Source organism: Numenius arquata, chromosome 3, assembly GCF_964106895.1.
Source record: "Numenius arquata chromosome 3, bNumArq3.hap1.1, whole genome shotgun sequence".
Lineage (NCBI taxonomy): Eukaryota > Metazoa > Chordata > Aves > Charadriiformes > Scolopacidae > Numenius > Numenius arquata.
This window is the reverse complement of record NC_133578.1, coordinates 75,909,121-75,932,978: the sequence shown is the minus strand read 5'-3', so window position 1 is coordinate 75,932,978 and position 23,858 is coordinate 75,909,121. Positions and strand designations below refer to the sequence as shown.

Sequence of the window (23,858 nt, the reverse complement as noted above, 5' to 3'; positions counted from 1 at the left end):
GTGTCCCTATGGATTTCTCCCTGCTGTGTTGGGTGACATTACCTGGCTCAGGACACCTTGGTTCCTGAGGTTTTACTGTCAAACTCAGGTGGCCAGGTGGGTGCAAGCACCATGAGTTGGTCCTCAACACTCTAATAGGGAACTGTGACGCTTTTCTGCCTTCCCAGGAGAAGCTCCTTCCAAAGAATCACAGAATCACAGAATGATATGGGGTTGGAAGGGACCCCTGGAGATCATCTAGTCCAACCCTCCTACCAGAGCAGGTCTGCCTAGAGCAGGTTGCACAGAACATGTCCAGGAGGGTTCTGAACGTCTCCAGAGAAGGAGACTCCACCACCTTTCTAGGCAGCCTGTTCCAGGGCTCTGGACCCTCAAAGGAAAGAAGTTCCCCCTCATGTTTAGATGGAACTTCCTTTGTTCAAGTTTGTGAAAGCCCCCAAAAAGGTGTCTTTGCACGGAGAGATCCCCCAACAGCTCGTCACATTACTTCATGGAGACCATGCCTACATGGGTAGGGTTTCGAAGGGGCTCACCTCCCGTGCATTGAAGTCTCATCGCAAGAACCAGGGGCTTTGCCCCCATGGATGCACTTACCCAGCTTCCTCCTCTCCTCGGGGTCCTGCAGCAGGACACGGAGCGAAGGTCCCTCTGGCATGGTGACATGGAACTGGATAAAAGCTTTCTCCTGCTCCGGCAGTTCAGCATCGGATGCTGCTGTGTGAAAAATAGGGTGGGGATGGCCTGAGTCTCTCTGGGGTTCTGCTTGGCAGCCTGGATGCCCACGGTGGTGGGCGCAAGGGGACCAGGAAACCACATCCATGATCACGTGGCCCTGAGAACTTCAGCAGCAGCTTCCTCTTACCCAAACACAGCCTGTAACGACCACTGAGCCATCATTGATGGAGAGGGATGAGTTATCACATTCGAGGCTCTACCAGGCTTTGAAGCCAAGCCCAGGATCTGTGGGCACAGCACAGTATCTGGCTCTTTTGCCTCCTCCCATCCTTTGCTCCGGTCTGGAGGTAGGATTGGAAATCAAGAGCCCTGAGTTTTCCCCTCTGGAGGTTGGTGACAAGGACCCAAGTTGTACAACAACTAAAGTACAAGAGCTGGGCAGATTAATTTGGGATGCCCTCCTTGCTGTGCCTGGGACTGCTGCATGGGCAGACAGGTGGTGGTGGAACCAAGGAGGTGCTTCAATGGAGAAAATGAGATGGATACAGCTTATAGAGGTGCTCCAACCACACTGGGCTCTGTTTGCATGATTTTTATACCTCTATTTCCAACCAAAGCTGTTCCTAATCCCATTTGGCTCACAGGGTTGCATGGTAGCCTCCTTTCTTGGGCACAGGGTGCAATAAGAAGCTACCCAGAAGGCTCCAGGGAGCCTTGTAGACTTGCTGGTCCACATGCAAGGAGATCCAAAAGCCTGGTGAGCACCTCCAGCATAAGCACACAGCGGGCTGGGAACCGGCTGCTCCAGGGCTGGCTCTCTCCATCCCAACCCTCTCTGTGCCAGCATCCCCCAAGGGATTAAACTGCAGCGTAAGGAGTTTATTGCCAGCTGGTTATGGAAGCAAAAGATTTATTATTCTGAAGAAGGGGGTCAGGGAGAGGTAGCGAGAGGGCACGTGAGATCTCAACAACGTGCTCTGGATGGAGCAAAAAAATCCCCAAACCCCTAAATTAGGGATCTCCAGCAGATTTGTGTTTCCCCCAGCACCTAAGGGGGCAAAAAGCCTCAAAATTTTAGGGGAGAGGTTTGCCCTGTTGTCCCTTGCAACCCCACGCAAACCCAGCCCCACCACCGTCCTCTGCTGTTTCAGTCTGCTCCAGCCCCACGGCACCCCACTCTCTCCTGTCTCTGTCCCAGCATCTCTCCTTGCTCAATCCTCTTCTGCAACGCCCACGTGGCACAAGCCCGACAGTGAGATTTGAGTCAGGCTCCAGAGTGGGGGAGGATGCTGGGACAGTCTGGCAGCCACCGCCGTCACTGTCACGGCACTGCTTTCGGCAGCCATCCCCCATGAAGTCCCCCCAGCCTGTCCTCAGCCACCCCACCAAGCGATGGGGTGGCACCACAGGTCATAGTGCGTGTCGCCTGCCCGCCTCCAGATCCTCTGCCTGACCCAAAATCGCTTGTTGGTGATGGAGCAGATGGAGATCATGGGTCATATCCCACATCCATGCTCCAGCTGGCTCCCTGGAGCCATGTAAGCCCGGCTCTGGCACAGCCACCCATACCCCACCACCCTGGAATCATAGAATCATAAAATGGTTTGGGTGGGAAGGGACCTTAAAGACCATCTACTCCAACGTCCTGCCATGGGCAGGGACACCTGCCACTAGACCATGTTGCTCAAAGCCCCATGCAGCCTGGCCTTGAACACCTCCAGGGATGGGGCAGACACAGCTTCTCTGGGCAACCTGGGCCAGGGTCTCACCACCCTCACAGCAAAGAAGTTCTTCCTAATATCCCATCTCAATCTCCCCTCTTTCAGTGTAAAACCATTCCCCCTCATCCTATGGCTCCCCTCCCTGAGCAAGAGTCCCTCCCCAGCTTTCTTGGAGCCCCTTTAGGGACTGGAAGGGGCTCTGAGGTCTCCCCGGAGCCTTCTCTTCTCCAGGCTGAACCCCCCAACTCTCTCAGCCTGTCCTCACAGCAGAGGGGCTCCAGCCCTCTGACCATCTTCATGGCCTCCTCTGGACCCACTCCAACAGGTCCATGTCCTTCCTGTGCTGAGGACTCCAGACCTGGACACGGTACTCCGGGTGGGGTCTCCTCAGAGCAGAACAGAGGGGCAGAATCCCCCCCCTCATCCTGCTGGCCACGCTGCTGGGGATGCAGCCCAGGATGCGGTTGGGTTTCTGGGCTGCCAGGGCACATTGCTGGCTCATGTTGAGCTTCTCATCCACCAACACCCCCAAGTCCTTCTCCTCAGGGCTGCTCTCAATCCATTCTCTGCCCAGCCTGTATTTGGTGCCCAGGGCAGCTGGCCACGAGGCTGGCAATTAAATTCCAGTAGCCCAAACCAGTTTTTCCTGGGATATCCTGACTTTTTTTGGTTTTATTTTTATTTTTTGAACCCCTTGCTGGCCAGCCACACAGACCATGGTGCCTCAGGAGGATGTCTGGCTGAGGACACCAACACATGTGTGGTCAAGCAGGCAGCTGATGCCCCCACTTACCCGCTCAGCCCCAAAAGGGGACAGCAGGTGACATCCCTACAGCACCATTTTGCTCACCTTCTTTGAAGGACTTTGAAAACCAGAAATATAGGGGAAATCTACCCTGTGCATGAATTGCTGAGTCAATAAGTGAGATAACGGCTCAGAGCACCCCAAAAACTTGAGCTTTTTTCTCTATTGACCCTGTGCATGTGTCCCTTCACCTCTTTTTTTTTTTTTTGCATTCCCTCCCAAACATCAGGCCACCACATGGAGCCAGCACTTGGCTGAGCAGGCAGCTGCCTCCGAGCTGTAACACTCACCGGGGCAGTCGCAGAGAGCAATGGCAGCGAAGTAGTGGGAGAGGGCTTTGAAATGCTCCGACTTGACGTGGACCATGGTGGTCCAAGAGAAGGGAACATAATCCTTCACGTGGGCCTGAGTCATCGTCTGGTGCACCAGCGAGTAGACATCTTCCACCTGTGAGGCATCAAGAGACAAGCTGCTAAGTCATGGGTTGGGATGTTGGATGTCCATCAGGAGACAGTGGCAGTAGGCTGTCCTCTCCTGAGGGGTTCTGCTGACCACAGAAGGAGCCTCTCCAGTGGCGGTAGCCCCACCAAATCCCCTCTCTCTCTGAGGTGCTCACCCTTGCTGCCTCCTGGGCAAGCTGCAGCCGGGAGAGGAAGTCGTGCTGAGTGCGCAGCAAGGTCATCTTCTCAAAGACGCACTCCTGGACCTGGGCGACCATCAGTCGCACCAGCATGTTCAAGGAGGCAGCGCTCATATCCAGGCTGGGAGCGTTGGAGAAGTTTTCCTTCAAGTAGTTAAAGGCACCTGTGTGAGGGAGAAGCTCTTGGTATCAGCTGGGCTTGTAAGCAGGAGGGTCATGCTTTCTGACCATGAAGGTTTCCCCACCAGTGGCACAGAAGGAGAAGAGCCCCCAGCGCAGCTCACACATCAAACATCTCACCATAACCAGTGGGTAAAAGCAAGGGAGGGACCCCTGACCTATCTAAACCATCCTTGTGCCCACAGCTTTCTTCTCCAAAGCCCTGAACGATCACAGTCCCAGGGTCCCTTTACTTCCCAGCTGCTTGTAGATGGATCAGCATCTCTTCTCTCCCCAGCTGGGACATCCCTACTGCCATGTGGCAAGGGAGCCCTTTGGGTGGCCGTTGCCTCACCCCAGCTCCTCTTCATAACCCACAGAAGCAGTGTGGTGCCAACCTGTGCTTGGTTCATGGTCCCTTGGAGATGCCCCGGCCCCATCCCTCTTTGCACAACCACTCCCTCCCCTTCTTGCGCTCACGAGGATTATTCCCACCCTGTGGAAATGATGCCTGCATGCCCATGGGGAGCCAGGGAAAAGGGGACAACCCACGTACCAGCTGCCTTCTGAAAGGCATCGATGGCCTGGTTGAGCCCCGGCAGGGAGGCACGGTCCTGCCGCGCTCCGATCTGGGTGTGCAGGGCTCCGATGTTGAAGAGCACGCTGCCCTTCTCGAAGGCTAGTGCTCGCTGGTGGGACGGAACCCCCGTCAGGGAATCGTACCTGGGGAAGGGAAGAATCAACGGCTGCCCATCCCCAAGTCCTCGCCCACGGATGCAGGAGGAGCCTGGAGGGTTTTCAGCACTTTGCATGGGCTCGCAGCCACCATTCCCACCACAGCTCATCCCCATGGGGCACAGACTTTCCCCTGCCTCCCCTAACCAACTTGCCCAAGGCAACAGCAAGCCCAGAGCAAGGGGAAAACCCATCTCCCCGCATCCACCAGCCCCAGCTCTGCTGCCGAGGCAGTGATCCCATCATGGAGGCTCCCTCCCGACTCGTGATGCCCCAGGTGGGACAGGGAAAGCTGCACCAACCAGTGGAAGAAGATGCCCAGACTTCTGGTGGGAGGGAAGAAACGGCTGTCGAGGAAGTAGAGCTGGTTGTAATATTCCATCAAGAGCTCGAGCCCGGCTTCGTTGCGGCTCGGGGTGCGCATCGCCTGCGGGGATGGGAGAGGAAACACATGGGTGGGAAGAGAGGAGGAAACGGGAAGGAAAAGTTGGATTTACGGAGCTGCACATGCTGGCCAGCCCAGGGTGGGGAGAAACACCCCCTGAGTTATTAGATCAATAGGATCAGATCAATATGATTAGATCAATAGCGGATGAGAGGCAGCAGCAGGAGGCAGCCCCTCGGCACAGGTTCAGCCATGGGAAGAGTCAGGGAGCCACCAATTTGGTGCTGGGGCACCCAAATCCAGAGCCAGCAGCCTGGGAACCATGCCGATGGTAACACTTTCCTAAACCAAGCTGGGATTATTATTAAGACAGAAACTCATGCAAAGTCTGCTGAAATAAATGCTGGGGAAGAAATAAGATTTTTTGCTCTTAATAAAAAAAGCCCTTGAGTTTTTGACCTGACACAGGGAGGAGGGTCAGAGCTCTCCTACTGCCTAGTTTTAACCACAGGGCTTTTCCCAGCTTCTGGCTTTGCAGGGCTCCCCTCCCACAGCCTGAAGAGCGGGATCAGGCCCTTCACAAGGGCTTGAGCAAGCCTCTTTCTTTCCACTCTCCCAGATCAAAGCTTCACGGCAAGGCAAAACCTGAAGTTACTTACGAAAACTGTTTCATAGGAGAGTAGAAAGTCCACCTTTACCAGATCGCTTTATATTTCCTCTTCTCCAAGCGCTAGCTGGAGAGAGAGCGGTTATTTAACCTCACTGGGGGTGAACTAATATTTATAAACCAGTACTGGATAGCATTATAACTTTTAGTGGTGTTCAGTTCTAGGTTAGCAGGGTGTTAAAGGATGGGGAAAGAAAACAATTACTGAATGGTCTGTAATATTACAGAACCAAAGCCGAGGTGCTCTAGCACGAGAACCCTTCACCCTGAGACACAAGGATAAAGGTGCAGTTTGGAAAAAGGCTGAGGGGACCCTGAAACAAAATGTGGCACCTCCAGAAAGCATTTCTGGACAAGGCAAAGCAAGACTTTGCGGCTCAAGGGACACCGACCTGCCGCAGCTCCATGAACTCTTTGATTTCCTTTTCAAACAAGACGCCTTCCTCTCCATAGTGTTCACTGATGAAATCCTGGATGGGGAAACAAGAGAAAAGAAAACCCTGAGTCACCCCTGGGAACAGATATTCAAGATTTAAAGGGTGACTTTGGGCGATTCTGCACAGGGAATTTGCAAGCTCTCTCTGCCAGGGAAAGCCTCTCCCGCCTGGCTTTTGCTCTCCACCATCTTCAGACCCTCATATCTCCTACTTTGCCGTGTTTTAAGTCCAGATCCTCCCCATAAACCTATTTTTTTGCAGCTGTTCTAAAACAGAAAACGTTCTGCAGCTGCTGCAGCATGTCCTCTACAGCACCCAACCTCACCCAAAGTACATGGTTGCTCCCCTCCATCGTCTTACATTGCATCAAGCGAGTGAAACCCCGACGCTCACCTTCAGTGGTACCAGCAAATCCAGCTCCTTCGTCTCCTTCAGGCCCAAAGGGATCATGGGGACGCTGATGGACTCGCTGGAAGAAGACAGCAACCTATTTGGTGGTCGGTTTAAAAGCCTCAGAGGGACTAAAATGAAGCAGCTCTTTGGCCCTAGGCTTCTGCTGATCCTATTAAAGGGTAAAACTAGAAGAGGACCCCACTCTCCACAGCAATATCCATATTATGTCAACATAAATTCCCAATGTTATTTTTGGAACGGCAGTGAGGGAGGAGAGGTGAGCACAAACCAGAATATGATGTATTTTTCATATCATAGATTTCATACCTGATATGGAAATAACCTGAAACCATCACCCTTGTTCCTCCAGCTTCTGCTTTTCTCTCCGTAACAAGCACAATAGTGCCCAAATCAACTCCCAACAATGAAGCTGCTTTAATTACCAGCCGTCAGGAACTGGGCGTGGTGGGAGCACAGGTCACGGATTCACCCAACTCCTACGTGCTAATCCAGGCTTGGGTGCTGATAAGGACCTGCTCAGGCTGCAGCCCTGTGCCTGATACTGAAATTTTCTACCTCTATTAAAAGCAGTTATCTAATGACAGCTCTTATCGCGATACTGTAAAACACTGAAGATGACGCTGACCCTGGGAACACCCAGATGGGGACTGGTTTGGGTTTCGACATTAAAACAAGGCAGTTGTGCAGCACCGAGGAAGAAGCGCTGCTGGATGACAGCCACGAAGGACCATCTTTTGGGGGATTTAGCAGCTTTTTTGATTTTCTGCTGCCAAGGAATAAAGAAATGGTCTGTACCAGCAGCAGAGCCTGCAGCACACAGAAAAATTACAGCGTTGCTGCCCTGCAAAGAGCCTCAAAGCTGGAGCCATCGTTCAACTCCTGCATCCAGAGATGAGGTACCACCTGTGGTGGTACCCACAGCTCACATCAGCTCCACAAAAGCTTTCCCCAAAACCCATCTATCCCTCGGGGATGTTCCCAACCCTGACACTGAACCACGTTACGGCATCCCCAGACCCTTGGCCTTCCAGGGGACTGGTTTAAAGAGTGAGAAGGGTTTGGCAGAGTGAGAAATGGGAAGTGGGTCGGGCAGGATCAAGCCCTTGCACAACAGCCCCCCTCTCGTAACCTCCAGAGACCGCTGATAACTTGTTAGCACATCGCTCATTAGTCCAGGGACGAAAAGAGGCAAAGAAAGTTGCAAAAAACACATGGGGAGCGGGACAGGGAGGTTGCACCCACATTTTCATCTGTTCATACTGAATAAACAGCATCAAGAGCTATAATTAGTGCAGAAAAGCCATTATCGCTCCTTCTCTAACAAGATTTCCGCTTGAATCCAGGGCCTAGGGCAAACAAAGGGGCTTTTGTTTGGCCTGGGCAGGGTTTTGGGGTTGCTGCTGCTGTTTTCTTTTTAAACCAGAGCAAAGAAGCGGCGGGTTGGAAAAGCTGAGCATCCCTGATAGGGATGAACCTGGGGAGGATGCCTGCAACATGGGAGATGTTGCATGCATTCCTACTTCTAGCAGAGAAGAAGGACCAACATCCAGGATTACATTCAGAGACTGCAACAGACCCTCTGAGTGCAACAAACACCCAAGGCTGATGGAGATACGGGCTTCCTTGGCTTTCTGAACATAGGAGACCTCGTGACCGTAATGCAATCCTGCACGGAGATCATCCTGGTCCTACATTCAATATCCTTGCAACAACCTGCAGGATGGAGTCACTGATGTTCTCCTGGTTTTGCATCTCCAGCAGCACAGCAATCCTCCCCCGAGGAAGACCATGCGCTGTGAAAAGCATGTGGATGGACATGGAATCATAGAATCACAGAATGGTTTGGGTTGGAAGGGACCTTTAAAGGCCATTGAGTTCAATGCCACTGCAATGAGCAGGGACATCTTCAACTAGTTCAGGTTGCTCAGAGACCCATCCAACCTGGCCTTGAACACCTCCAGGGATGGGGCAGCCACAGCTTCTCTGGGCAACCTGGGCCAGGGTCTCACCACCCTCACAGCAAAGAATTTCTTCCTAATATCTCATCTCAATCTCCCCTCTTTCTGTTACAAACTATTCCCCCTCATCCTATGGCTCCCCTCCCTGATCCAGAGTCCCTCCCCAGCTTTTCTGGAGCCCCTTCAGGGACTGGAAGGGGCTCTAAGGTCTCCCCAGAGCTTTCTCTTGTCCAGGCTGAGCAACCCCAACTCTCTCTCAGCCTGTCCTCACAGCAGAGGGGCTCCAGCCCTCCCAGCATCTCCGTGGCCTCCTCTGGTCCCGTTCCAGCAGGTCCATGTCCTTCCTGTGCTGAGGACTCCAGTGCTCCAGGTGGGGTCTCCCCAGAGTGGAGTAGAGGGGCAGAATCCCCCCCATCGCCCTGCCGGCCACACTGCTGGGGATGCAGCCCAGAATGTTGTTGGCTCATGGCCAGCTTTTCCTCCACCCCAGCATCCCCAAGTCCTTCTTGGCAAGGCTGCTCTTCATCCCTCCATCCCCAACCCGTGCCAATACTGGTGGTTGCCCCAACCCAGGTGCAAGACCCCTGCCCTTGGCCTTGTTGAACCCACGAGGTTCACATAGACCCACTCCTTCAGCCTGTCCAGGTCCCCCTGGATGGCATCCCACCCCTCAAGTGTGTCAACCGCACCGTTTAGCTTGGTGTCATCAAACACCATCCATCTCGGAAAGGGAATGAGAGGCAGCGGCTCCCATGTTGCTGCCGTATCCCCGGTCTATCCTGCCTCGGGGATTTCTGCTTTTCTCACCCAGTGAAAGGGCGCTGCCGAGCCGCCCCAGCACGTTGGTTTGCTGCTGGCAAGCGTGCTGGGATTACCGCTCCGGTAAGTCAAGCCCGAGGTGGCTGGGTAAGCATTTCAAAGCGACAGAGCCTTTCCAATTAACAAAAGAGGTCTAACCTTGGAAAGAGAGAAAAATAATCCAATACCCTCGATGGGAAAAGAAACCCATGAGTAATCCACTCTGGGAACAAGCAGTTTAGACACCTGAGCAGCCACACTTTTCATTTCTTCTGCTAAATTCCCTATTTCACCTGCTGGAAAAAACTCGTGGGATGCTCAGGAAAGGGGGATGATGTGAGTGAAGATGGTTGTTTCTGACTCATCCATCCTGCTTTGGGGATACTGGTGTTAAGAGGACACACCATCCATCCCCAAATGCCTCCAGGCTGGATGGGGCTTTGAGCAACCTGGTCTACTGGGAAGGTGTCCCTGCCTACAGCAGGGGGGCTGGAACTCAATGATCTTTAAGGTCCCTTCCAACCCAAATCATTCCATGATTCTAAGTATCTGCTGGGAAATACTGTTGAGTTTGCTCCCCTCGCACCTCTATAGATGAAACGTGGATGTTCCCAGGGTGAAAAATTATCTGGCTCATGCCCAAGTCCTCCTCTGTTCTCCAACCACCACCCCGTGGTCCAAACCCTACGCAGAACAGGGAAGCAGAGCAACGGGTACAAGGTGAGAAGCTGCCTTGCTCCCAGAGAAAGCAAAAATGAAATAATAATAATAATAATAAAAATAAATTCCCAACTGAGTAAGATGCTCTTTCCAGGCTGCAGGCAGCTGCCTGCCCGGCTCGGCTGCCTGGTATACCTGTCATTCTGGTAGACCTCCACGCTGCTGTTCAGCTCCTCCAGCTCCTCCTTCAGCAACTGCAGGTTAGAGTTGACGTAGCTCAGCTCCAGGGCAACCGTCTCTTTGACCTTGTGGTTACTGGTGGCCCTGCAAGACAACATCGTGTGGATCAAACCTCCCCCATTTCATCACTGTCTTTATTTATCAACACTTGACTGCATTATAAACAGAGATTAAATTATCAAGTGGTGCAATACCATGTGCATCCATCCAAACCCTCCATGCCTCCTGCTCTGCACAGGACAGGGACTGGTGAAGTCAGACAGAGCATCCAGCCTGCTGTGCCATGGAGTTTGAGGCCAGCCAAAATCATAGAATGGTTCAGGTTGGAAGTGACCTTGAAGATCATCGAGTTCCAGCCCCTATGCCCTGGGCAGGGACACCTCCCACTAGACCAGGTTGCTCAAAGCCCCATCCAGCCTGGTCTTGAACTCCTCCAGGGATGGGGCAAAACTCATTATAGTGTTGCATCCTGCTCAGATGAACCTGCTACTTCTCCCCTGGAGCAACCCTCCCCTTGTCCATCTCCAGTGCAGCTTCAGATTTGGCTCACCCACACCAAATAGAAGTGCTTGATAACTGGGTTTGAGGAAGTGTCATGGTTTTGGCCGGGATAGAGTTGACTTTCTTAATCGCAGCTGGCAGAGTGCTGTGTTTTGGGTTTGGGATGAGAATGCTGTTGACAGCCCATTAATGGGTTTGGGTTTTCTAAGCACTCAAGGCCTTTTCTGCTCCTCACACCACCCCACCAGCGAGTAGGCTGGGAGGGCACAAAAGGCTGGAGGAGACACAGCCGGGACAGCTGACCCCAACTGACCAAAGCGATAGTCCATGCCATGTGACGTCATGCTCAGTCTGTAAATCTGGAGGAAGAAGGAAGAACGGGGGAACGTTTGGAGTTATGGCATTTGTCCTCCCAAGTAACCATCACGTGTGATGGACCCTTGCTTTTCTGGAGGTGGCTGAAGATCTGCCTGGCCATGGAAAGTGGTCAAGGATTTCCTTGTTTTGCTTTGCTTGTGTGTACAGCTTTTGCTTTACCTATTAAACAGTCTTTATCTCAACCCATGAGTTTTTTCTCACTTTTCTTTTCCTCTTTCCTTAAACTTTTTCTCTTCCAATTCTCTCCCCCATCTCGCTGTGGGGGCACTGAGTGAGCACCTGTGTGGTCCTAGTTGCTGGTCTGTGACAGGAAGAAAAATGTCTTTTTTGGGGTCCAAATAACCTTCTCTGCGCTCACCCATTAATAGAGCCAGACCCTCCTCTCCCTTCCCCACTCCTGCACGTTCCGGAGATGTAAACACCGAGGATTGATTTCAGCTGCCCGCTCCCTGCAAAGACAAGCTCCCAGGCTGATTATACCCTTCTTATCTGCTCCCAAGGAAAGCAGGGAGAGATAACCCAGAGCCGACAGCGCGCGGTCATTGGCTGAAAGGGGCTCTGGCTGCTCACACTAAATCACACCAAAAAACCCCACATGTACAAACTCAGCTCAGCCAGGGCAACACTTTCCCCAATTTTTGCCAAGCACGGTGCCTTCCACTTGTGTTTTTTACAGACAGGATCCTTCAGGAGCATTTCCCTGACCTGGCAAAAAGAAGCTATGCTGTTTTTCCTTCAAGATGCTGATCTTTTAGTGTCTCCTCCCCTGACTCCCCTTTCCTGGGATTTCCCAAGACCAGTGAATTTTTTTAGTTTAAACAATCAAAACAAAACCACAGCAGGTCCGAAGATCTCTGTGGCCACTTCCATTTGAACATACTTCGGCATTTCTGCTATTCCCCTTACCGTATCAGCACAGTAACCACTCTTTTTCCCCATAAACCAGTATTTAATCGCTAATTTAGTCCTCCGCGCATCACAACACCTCCAGGACACGGAGGTGCATTACTGCTGTCGCTACAATTTTCATCCAATATGAATTAAAGAGAGTTTTATCTTCTTGCTCCCAGCTGGCAACAATATTTATATATTTATTTATTTTTTAATGTCTTCTGTTACCAATAGCTGATTTGCAACCCATCCACACCAGGGTAACATTTGCACATACACACGATATATTTCTAAATAAAATAGTCAGCAGCAGAAAGGAACTATCAGCTTCCAAAGCCCAGTTTTGCTCTGCAGGATTTTACGCGCACGTGCCAAGTTTTTCAGGGATCTGTCACCAGGTCAAGGTTTTAAAGCCCGATGTCGCTTGGGGGCCCTTCGGTTTGCCCTCTGCAAGTGCCACAGGCGGCAATTCAGAACACAGCACCTCTCAGAGAGGTAATTTAGGAGAGAACTCAATCAAACCCATCTCCCTATGAGCACGCAGAGCCTACGTGTCTCCATCAGCCTCCTCCTCAGTGAAGTTATCAGCTGTTTGTTTAGCAAACACCAAACAGAGATTTCTGCTCGGTTTTTTTTTTATTGTAATTTCTTTTACGCAAACTGGTTTATTGGCGACACCTTTATCTCTCCGATTGCTCCGCTCAGCCCCGGTATCTGAACAAGAAAAGAAAAAGGTTTCCTCTGCCTCTGCCCATTTATTTATCCAGCAAACAAACCCTCTCAACGCCCCTGAGCAAACACCATGTGCATATTTTTTTTTTCCCAACACACCATTCACGACAACCTCGCCAGGAAAGGCGACCGATATGCTGAACAGAAGAAGAGTTCAGGAGATTATTATTTTTTTTAAAGCACTGAGAGTGCTTTATTTTTTTTTTTTATATTTTTTTGTTTGTTTGTTTGCAGAGGCAAAGAAACCAGCAAGTTCAGCTGCAAATTCTGCTCCAGGCTGGGCAACCCACAGCTTTTTTCCATTTGCATTTAGCACTGGTAAAGAATAACGCAAAGGAAGTTTCTCCGTGCAACTCAAGCCTATAATTTTTAAGCAATAATCTTTAGACTTGCAACATAATCCCCCCCCCCCTCCCCAGCCTTTAATTTCAGGCACAAGCTTGATTTATTTTTTCTGCCCTCCCCCAATTTCCCATGTTTCATAAGCTCCCAGCACCGTAGCACCCAGAAACCCACATTATTACTCAGCTGCAAAGTGGACTTGTGGGAGGGAGGAAAAGTGGTTGCTACCAGAGGACATTCAAACTGCTGATCCAGCAAAAATAAAGAAAGAAAAAAAAAAGAGCCCCCATCAGTGCATTTCCCTGGCTGAGTAATTAAGATGTGTTTTGCATCACATTTTTGCTCACTCCCCTGCACCCGCCTCCAAGTCCCGCTGTTTGCACCAAAACCGGGGCCAGGCGTGTTTTTCTGCTGAGCCAGCAGATTTCCACTTATTTTTTTTATGATAAAGGGGAGTCGCGCACATTGGGATTTCAGGGCTTTTTTTTTTTTTTTTTAATTAGACGAGGCATGGTTGAAGCAGTGGGGCTTCAGTTGAAGTATGGGGGCTGTAACATCACCTCCCCCAGGAAGCTCCACTGGCCTCAACCACCAGTAAAATATTATTTTTTCTTATACTTTAGTGGAGCAACTATGGCTCCCTTCTTCCCGGTGCGCATGCCACTGACGTTAAATCATTCCAGTTCAGAAGGGAAAAGTCAATTTTGTTTTGTTGGGGGGGGCAAAGAAATAAATCACCAAACTGGAAAAATATGCCCAAAAAAAAGGTAGTTTAGGGCAGCCTTATGATACTTTCTTGTACTAACAGACCTGCCCACCCTGCAGACGTGCTCCAATATCCTACAGGGACGCGAGACACATGCAACAGCTACTAAAAAGGTCATTCTCAGGTTAAGAAAAGATGAAATAGCTGCAAAACAAATAATGCAATTGTAACATGAACACTCTACTGGGGAAGGCAGTTTTGCACCGGCTCTACTTGTGCTGGACAATCTGAAAACCATACAAAGGTGCCAAACTTTTGCACCATCCCATAAACGCATCCTCCCAACGGGATGAAGAACCACTGGACCGTGCCCATCTGCAAAGACAGACCTGAATTTTCATCTTCTGCTCCAATGGAAGCCTTTGGGGATGGGGATTTTTGGAACTAAAGCTGGATTTGACCCACTTGCTGGGGTTGTCAGGCAGGAGCTTTGCAGTCCAAGCTCAATCCCAGTTCAACGTTTATTCCCGTTATTCCATCTGCTCACACCCTGCTTTGCACCAGGCTTCCAGGACATTAAAATTTTAATTTTTCATTAAAATGCCTAGGATTGTACCCAATGGAGGGCAGGCGTTTCTACGATGAATGCTACAAGGTCAAGGGCAGACTGAGCAAACCCCAACTACAGCCATGGCAGTACCAGCATCAAGACCATATTTCTACCCCCACCCAAATCCCAGGGCCAGAGGGATGCTCCAGGGACCAGGACTCACCTGAAGAGGTTTTCTGCCCCCGCTCGCATCCTCATCTCCTTGTTGATCTGCTGGTTAATCCGCGCCCGGCGATGCTGCAGTTTGCTGCGCTGGGTCTGGGCGAAGGGGTCGCAGCCCTGCTGAGAGAAAGGGGCAGAGATCTCACCAAAAAAAGCCCCACCATTTTGGGATTAAAAGGGGTACTTTCAGAGCCCAGCATTGCACTTGAAATACAAGTTTTATTACCTAACACCACATGTTGCTTACAGCAATGTATTTTCTAACCTATTATAGAATCATAGAATGGTTTGGGTTGGAAGGGACCTTAAAAATCATCTAGTTCCAATCCCGTGCCCTGGGCAGGGACATCCCCCATTAGAGCAGGTTGCTCAAAGCCCCATCCAACCTGGCCTTGAACCCCTCCAGGGACGGGGCAGCCACAGCTTCTCTGGGCAACCTGGGCCAGGGTCTCACCACCCTCACAGCAAAGAAGTTCTTCCCCAGATCTCATCTCAGTCTCCCCTCTTTCAGTTTAGAGATGTTCCCCCTCGTCCTATGGCTCCCCTCCCTGAGCAAGAGTCCCTCCCCAGCTTTCTTGGAGCCCCTTTAGGGACTGGAAGGGGCTCTAAGGTCTCCCCAGATCCTTGTGTTTTCCAGGCTGAGCAACCCCAACTCTCTCTCAGCCTGTCCTCACAGCAGAGGGACTCCAGCCCTCTGACCATCTTCATGGCCTCCTCTGGACCCACTCCAACAGCTCCATGGCCTTCTTATGTTGGAGACCCCAGAGCTGGATGCAATACTCCAGGTGGGGTCTCACCAGAGCGGAGCAGAGGGGTAGAATCCCCCCCGCCTTGTCCTGCTGGCCACGCTGCTGGGGATGCAGCTCAGGATGTGGTTGGCTTTCTGGGCTCATATTTAGAAAAGGCTTCCCAAATGCAAGAGGGTAAACAGGAATTAGGCATCTCCTTTCCAGGGCCTCACCATCCAGACACAAGACAAGACCCAGGGGGGCTGCAGATGAGCTCAATATAACCCTTGAGCTCAGGAACAGATGTGACCCCCACCCCGTGTCTATAAGTCTATAGGGGGTTCAAGCGCAGGCAGCAAGTCAAGAGTTCATGGGGGTGGAGAAATGAGTTGCACAAAGCGGTAAATTAATTCCATCCCTGCCTCCTTCCCTTGGCTTTGGCTCGGACTTTCTGCCGACAGGGAAAACACATTCAATCTCTGACTTCAGGAAGTAACAGAGGGCAATATCCCCTCTGTCTCGCGGGGGCAAGAGGTTATTACAGGATGCCCCAGGCAGAGAGGTTGCCGTGAGGAGGGGCTCCAAACCCAGGGTCACAAAAGCTCTGCCCAAGCAGAGATGATTTCCATTGTGCGAGGAGAGGTTCAGATGGATGAAATGAGTCTCTAAAAGATCCCTGCATTAAAAAACAAAAAACCCCACACTTTTAGGAGGACACAAGGCTGGGCAGTTTATGAGGATGGAGACCTTCAAGCCTGCTTTTCATACACCAGTGCAAAGCACAGGCAGATCCCTCCAAGAACATACCAAGATCCATTGTAGCACCAAAAGAAATTCCTCAAAGCCACTATTTCACCCTCTTGTTTCCCTTAGAACTCCTATATTTGATCTGCACATCAATCTTACCCTGCTCCCCACTGCTTTATCTCCATCACCACTTCCAAGATGGTGGACCACCTGCCTCCACCATCAAGAAAGGGCTTTGCCATCCAAGAAACTCTACAGAGCTCCAACAGTGCCCACTGTCATCCTGTCCAAAACAACTTCTCGGCCAATTTCTTCCATGTAGAGGTCTTGGTGGGCTTCACCAGGTCTCACCTTATCCTCCAGGATGGGTCACAATAGTCCCAAATCCAATAAGCCAGGGCAATGCTTGGTTACCTCTCCAGAAAACACTGTAGGTCCCAGTGTTGCTCTGGGAAAACATACTTCTAACAAATTATTTGAATTTTCTGGGGAAGCAGGAAAGGAAAAAAAGAAGTCCTCGCTCAAAAAAGTATGAGGCCAGCTTTGATTAGTTATTAGGGAATGGAAAAATTTGTGTTTTCATGGACTTCAGCTTTCTGAAAATTATTTTCTCATATTTAAGGTCCACTAAGTGGTGTCCCCTTTGATAAAGGGTCTGGGATTAGCATTAGCATTTTCATTTAAGTGAAAGGCTTGAGCTCCTAATTGGAACATTGGAGACTGAGGAATTGGTCACTCCATCTGGTTCATAAATCTACAGGCTTAGTGCTTTACAGTAATCCATGAATTTGTTGAAATTAGTGAAGGAATAAGCTGAAAGCAGGAGGCCCCAATTATTCTGGAAAAGCAATTAAGTGGGATGTTAAGGAAAACACCCCAACAGCTGCACAAGTCTTGGGTCAGGAGCAAATCCAGGAAAGGCTGATCCCAAAGTGCCCTGGGGAACCCAACCATCCTGAACACACCGTTGGCTCCCCAGGGAAAAATCCAGAAATTGGAAGAAAAAGGAAAAAGAGTAGTAATTCCACAACATGGAAACCAACAAGGGACCATGACAAGGTTTCTCCAGCAAGAAGGAGCTGGGTCATTGCTGAACATGGCCCTTGGAAAAAAAACCAAACAATCCAACCCAACCATGCAGGCTCAAATCTGAGCACCCAGAGGCTCTCAAAGCAATGAAGACACTGCTAAACTCTTGTCTAGAAAGTAGCTGCTCATGCAGATGTAGTCCAAGATACTGCACAAGTATTTATTTTATTAATTAAAGGCTGGTTACAGACATTGTGCCTCCAATGACGTTTCTTCATACAGTGCAAGCCATTAACCTACATATGGAATTTAAAGCTTAAGGTGGGGGGGAAAAGGAGCCACAAAGGGAAGCTGGTGCTTATTAAAATAACTGTTGGAGGTGAAAAGCACCTCTTCTCTGCCTCCAGCTCTTCTACAGGAGCTTTCTTCATCTTTGACACCTCTCCTCTTCTTGCAAAGGTTTGCTTGAAAGTGGTCAGAGGATTTTAAGATTTTTTTTGGGGGGGTAAGAACAGCAAAGGCTACCTGAATACATGGGCAGCGACCAGAGGACCTTCAGGTGAGAGATAATGGAAGAAGCATAAGTGGAAGGACTATCCAAAACCACAGAGAAGGTCAATTAACACCTCCTTGACTGGAGGCAGAGCAAGAAGAAACTAAGTAAGAAAAGAAGCAAGAGGCAGAGTGGCATGAGAAGGTACTAGGATGGCTCCGCAAGATATTCAAAAACGAGGTTAAAACCTCTTCACTGCAAAAGCAATTAAGGGGTTTAGCTAATTGACTTGGCAGCTCCCCACTTCTCCCAGGCCTGGCTTGAGACGACACTAAGGGGCAAAATTCGAGGAGCTACAGTCACAAACCTGATGATGGAGACCCCTCTCAAGCAGGCACCGATAATCATTAATCACTTTGACTTTCCACAAGGGTACAAAGGAGCTGCCCTCCAGGAACACTCGCAAGCCCTGATGAAGCTGGGGAGCAAATATAGTTGAAGAACACCCAGGACATCACGGCGTTTGGATTTGCTGAGACTTGGAGAGGGAGCTGCTGAGCTCCTCCCCCTGGGATCCAGTGATGGGACTCATGGATGTTCAAAGTTGTACCAGGGGAGGTTTAGACTGGACACGAGGAAGCATTTCTTCACCAAGAGGGTGGTCAAAGACTGCAACAGGATTCCTAAAGAGGTGGTTGATGCCCCAATCCCACCAGTGTTTAACATGCATTTGGAAAATGCCCTTAATAGCAGGCTTTAACTTTTCAACAGCCCTGAAGTGGTCAGGAATTTGGACCAGATGATCACTGTAGGTCCCTTCCAACTGAAATAGTCTATTCTGTTCTATTCTCCCTTCAGGAGACACTTAGCCATTTGTAGAGCTGCGAGGTGTTTTTCCCCCATCTGTTTTTCACCCATCTGAACACTGGGTGTCTTTTCAATGTGATCTAATGAGATAGTTATCAATTCCCATCCAGGCTCCTAAGCCAACAGGAAAAAAAAGGACTGGAAAGTCAGGCATTGGGGCACCTGACGTAACTCCAAAGCCTTATGAAGATCTCAAGTCAGGATCTTGAGACTTGCTGCCCTTAAGGACTTCATGTGATCTCCCTGCACCTTGCTTTCCTTTATGAAGTTGGGTGGCTGCAGTAACCCATGGAATTGCAACACATCTTGCCTCCAGAGGATCTGCCGTTGGCCCCAAAGCATCATCCCTGGCTGGCATGGGCCAATATAAGCCTCACGCCAAGGCCACTGTTGGTAATGACCAAGCCTAGTCTGCAGCTGCTCCTGGAGCATTGCATATGTAACATTATTTCACAAATATTGGAGCAAGAAGGAAATTCAGCTCCAGAATAAGATGCTTAACTTACATATGAAAGAGAACACCACCACAAGCCAGAAAGGCCATATTTAAATCAAAAGGGAGATACGAAAGATAGAGAGGCAAGAGGAGGATGTGCCCATCCTCCAAAAGCTTGCATTGAAAGGAAACCAATGTTTTTCCTGTGCCTCTACTCTCCAAGTTGCAACCAAAAGCTAAAAACTACAGCACAGAGCTTCTAAAGTGGTGATGGATTTAAGCGTGCCTTACATAAGGGGGGCACAGTGGGGAAAAAAAAAAAAACCCTCCCCAAAATCCACTGTTGGGTTATAAAAGGGATTTTCCTTGCTTAATTCTTCTTTGTACAAGCTCTTGAGGTCAACCTTCCCTTAAGGTCAGAAGAAAGATGTGTTATTTTGACCAGCCCCTCTGGCTTTGGGGGGCACCTACAGACATCAACAGCAGAGAAAGGTCTGGAGCTTCAGAAGTGGCCCGGGTTGAACGCAAGATTTCTTAGCCTTTCCAGTTTAAAGCTTTTACTGGGGAGAAGCAAGAACATAACTCTTCCAGTGAGAGACCATAAATCACGTAGCAGCCAGGGAAGGGCACAGTTCGTCTGTCCACAGAGTACAGTGTATGTTAAGAAAGCCATGAAAATGGATGCAGTGCGGGTCATTAGGTCACAGGAGTTGTGTCCAGCTCTGAAGTTTATTGCCTCTGACAAAGCGGGATTAGAGCCAGTATTATTGTAGCGAGGCTCAATTTCATGCTCCGAAGACATCTGCCAAATAACATCGCGTTCAACCCTCAGCGTAGAAAGATGACAGCATTACAGAGAGCACCCGGCCAATGCCTCCACGTAAGGGAGAAAAAGGAAGAGGCCAGAAGACCCCCTTCCAGAGGTGGCCAAGACAAACACATCCCCTTTGAGGTATGTCAAGGCTTCTGCCAACTCAAACCCTATCTTTGAAGGGAACATATACAATGATGTAATGGTGTCGTTAACTCCCCAACACCTCTTCCAGTTCAAGAGCACCCATCTGGGGTGTTAAATAGGGCAATTACATCATTAGGTTTCCTTGTATAAGCAAGTCCTTAGGGAATGTTTGTTTAGAGATGATCACCAAGTGTACTTCGCACTCCGTGTGTCCAGTAAACACAAGGAGATGAAGCCCGGCTATGTCTTGGGTGACACAGAGGCACACCTAGAGCAGTATTTGTGACCCTGGTGCCAAAACAAGACCAGGGCCTCCCAGCATTAATGACAGAAAAAACTAATCACCTGTAGGGAGAGGCGGATGCCAGCAAGTCCAAAGGGCAAAGCCAGGCACAAAGGGACTAATTTCTGCTCTTTCGTTTCTGCTAGAAGAACGGGAACTCTGTCTCTGAAAGCAACTGAGCAAAAGCAAAACTTAAGCATACGAAGTGATCAAAGGACAACTGTGAGCTGTCAGGACACGTAGCTCTAAGTTTAGTTACAGCCTCAATGGGTATTGCAGCAAAAGGTCCTACCTACCTGCAGAGCTTGGCTGGATCCTGGGAGGTGCTTCACGGCCTACCTGCTGAAGCCTGGACCAAGCTGTGCCACCTCCAAGACTGGCTTTAGCCACACAACAGCCACCACCAGGATTATTGCCAATTAAAGCAGCCAGAGAGTGCCTGCAGAATACCAGGAAATACTGAAGAAGATCAATTTGCACGTAGGCTGGAGGTATCCGTAATAAAGCAGTGGTGAGATAAGTCATCACCTGGTGCTGACCTACAGCCAGCCCCACCGCCAAGCAGACAACCTTCACATCCTCAAGGGCAGGGAAGTTCAAGGAGAAAGCTGTGAGGAACACGGAGCACCAACCAGCCCTGTATCACTGCCACATAAAATCATACATACACCCTCAGTGTCAGCCAACGCGATATAGAAGGGATGAGCTGCTGCTTCAGAGAAGTCAGGCACGTTCCACAGTCCCCTCTCCTTTTTCCATGAGGGAATGACCCTGTTTCATGTAAATCAAAATATCTGCCCTCAGATTTGTCATTAAGGTCACGCACTGCACACAGGCAGCAAGACATCTGCACCAGAGCCCTGGTACCCTGATACAGGCTGAGACCCAGTCTCATAATGCAGAGCGACATGCTTGAAATTGGACAACCAGAGCTCCAGGACACAGCTGAGGACTAATGGAAGGATTAGGCCCATCTCACCTTCCACTGCTCAGACCAACTCAGAAGATGGTGGATACCACTAATAGGTTAAGCGTAACCCAGCTGCTTTTGGCAAAGGTACCTGTGATGCTCAGCTGCTACATCCCCTGAAACCTCAACTGCCTTCGGCATCCCCATTATTCCATACTCCCAGACTACTCCATAAGTTCCTTAAAGCCTTAAGGATTATTTTGTTTTAATTTAATAATTTATCCCTTTCAGGAAATAGGCAGTTTATTGCTTTTTTTTTTTTTTTTAAGGGAGGGAGTCAAAAGTCATCAAGAGTGTTACTATTCAACCTTTTCCCAGGGAAGGAAGAAGACATGGTTCAACTCTTCTGTTGGACTATCCATTGGGATTTCACTCATTTGACCTCTCCAGTGCTGCCTTGTTCCCTCCTCACACCAATCAGTTGCTGAAGTTGGTTGCTTGGGCCATAAATACGCCCCTCAGGTGAAATAGCAGAGCTCTGCTGGAGCCTAGCTCCCCATGTCTCACCTCCTCTTCTCCTACTCCAGCAGCTCCCACAAGAGCCACCCCAGTTGCTCCTTCTACACACACACACACACACAGAACTGCCAGTATTTATTATTATAAATAAATAAAAAACTTTGGAGCCAAAGGCAAAGCCAAACAAGGCTACAAAACAAGCCTGAGATATCTCAGTTTGACACTCGAGGCCCCCACGAGGGCCACACTCCAGATAAAGCCACAGCAACCTTTGGACATCATGAGTCATCCCATCTGCAAACTGTTCTCTCATCCAGAGGGGAATTCCTTTAGGTAGGATTCATGGGCAATGCCAAACCCACACCAGTGCTGGATATGGTTTGTTGTTAACCCTAAAGGTCCTCAGTCTTCAAAGCTGTCTGCTAAGCGAGTCCTGGGTGGTGGTGAGCTCCTACAGCATTCAACACCACCAAGTGAGTGACCAACCAACCTTTCCAGCATGACCAGTCTGCACTCATGATGCAATTAAAGAAAACGGCACATGAAGGAGCACGAGGCGCTAAAGCACAAGGAAATCATACAGCTTGCACCCAGGAAGCCTTCAACCCCAGCAGGGATGGTGGATGAAGAGCCCAAAATCAGTGGTTAGGAAGGTCAAGCACCAACCGCCAAGCGTAATTCAGGCAGAGGTGGGCAACTCCATGCAAGTTGGTCAAGTCCGAGCTGCGTTTGTTCTCCACTAATTCACCCAGTTTCCACAAGAACATCAACATTTGCTCTGTAGTAAAAGGTAGAGCAAAAGACCCACGTAGAAACAAGGAACAGCCAAAGATGACAACAGTTTCTGCAACTCTAGGAAGAGCTGACACCCAAACTACCACTGGCATTAACAGAGGTACCCTTGATCTATGTCCCCGACCCTCTGCGTTGAGCACATGGTCTCCAGGTAGAACCTTGACTGTGTAGGTTCTACCCAGTAAAGGCTTACAACATCTCCCATTTGAAAAAAAAAATATTAAAAAAAATAGGTAGACATTTATTTTCATCCACTCTCCAGAGCAAAAATATCTCCTAACTGTTTTGTCCCCCCAAAAAAATGGATGTTTCCAAGTGCTCAGATGATCCAGCAGCTGGAAAACTTGCTGTAGAAATAAGGTAACCAGAACATCAAGCTCTCAGCACCGGTTTTATTTCTAGAACCGCGCTGGTCTAAAAGCTATTTTGATGGAGTCAGAGCTGTCAACTGGGATTATTGCAACTTTGCAGCCCACGAGTTTTTGAGTCGGGCCAGCACAGGACAAGTGGCCAAGTGACCCCGGTTTAGCCGCGTTAGCCCGTGGGAGAGAGAGCGCGAAACAAAAGACGGAGAACCAATCCACACACAAAAGCAGGCTTTAAAATGCTCCTTTTTACAAGATTATCGATAATTTCCTTCTCCTCCCAGCCAAAGGCATTTCAGAAAGTAATATGGGGGGTTGTTACTGCAAAACAACCAGTAGGTCATAACAAATGTTTTTACTCCCCTGAACATCTATTGATATATAAAAAGTCCCTATCGTGAAACTAATCTCATGAAGCACTCCGGCTGCAAGCTGTTTTTCTGTGGGAGACATTACCAGCTAAAACCTCTAAAACCTTTTATTGAGAATATGATTACATCACACAGCCTTTTAACAAATGAGTGGAGGATTAAGGTTTTAAATTTCCCAACGAAGTGGCCTCACTGTTGGCTAATGCACTCAGGAAGAGGAAGGAAAAAATAAAACGAGGTGGGGGGGGGGAATAAAAATATGGGGGATCAGGGGTTTTTAAACAGCAAAATCTGCACCCAGAGTTTGAATTTGAGGAGTGTGGAAGCGCTCGGGGGAGCTGGGGGAGGCACAGGGCATCACGAGAGCCAGGGCTGGGAGCCAGCAGGAAACAGATGTATTAAATCTTCAGCCCCAGTACATGAACCCTGGCAAAAAAAAAGAAAAAAAAAAAATCACCATCGCAGCAGCGTTCAGGATCCTCTTGGAAGGGAACAAGCATGAAGTGGCCCCATCCACAGCCTCTGATGCTGTCAGAGTTAAAAAAAAACAAAACAAAACATCTAGAAAAGCCTATATTGATAGTTTCTTTTAAATAAAAGCTGGTATCGTTAATAGGAAATCTAATCAGGTGTTTCAGTTTGGTTTGTTAATTAAAAAAACCCTAATCATGTTATGACAAATGCTGCATATCCCCTGCCAGTTTTCCTCCTCCCCCCTCCAGAGCTTTGCAATATTTTCCT

At 49.5% G+C, this 23,858-nt stretch overlaps 1 protein-coding gene across 1 annotated transcript in view; it reads right to left on the bottom strand.

The window, feature by feature from the left end:
* The window catches only part of RHPN1 (rhophilin Rho GTPase binding protein 1), a 34,627-nt gene that overhangs the window by 8,859 nt on the left and 1,910 nt on the right, over window positions 1-23,858 (bottom strand). Inside the window, 10 exon segments of the mRNA XM_074145357.1 lie at window positions 595-714; window positions 3,492-3,648; window positions 3,818-4,005; window positions 4,557-4,723; window positions 5,038-5,162; window positions 6,180-6,257; window positions 6,618-6,693; window positions 10,250-10,378; window positions 14,618-14,736; window positions 23,306-23,324. Coding sequence (XP_074001458.1) covers window positions 595-714; window positions 3,492-3,648; window positions 3,818-4,005; window positions 4,557-4,723; window positions 5,038-5,162; window positions 6,180-6,257; window positions 6,618-6,693; window positions 10,250-10,378; window positions 14,618-14,736; window positions 23,306-23,324 — 1,178 coding nt within the window.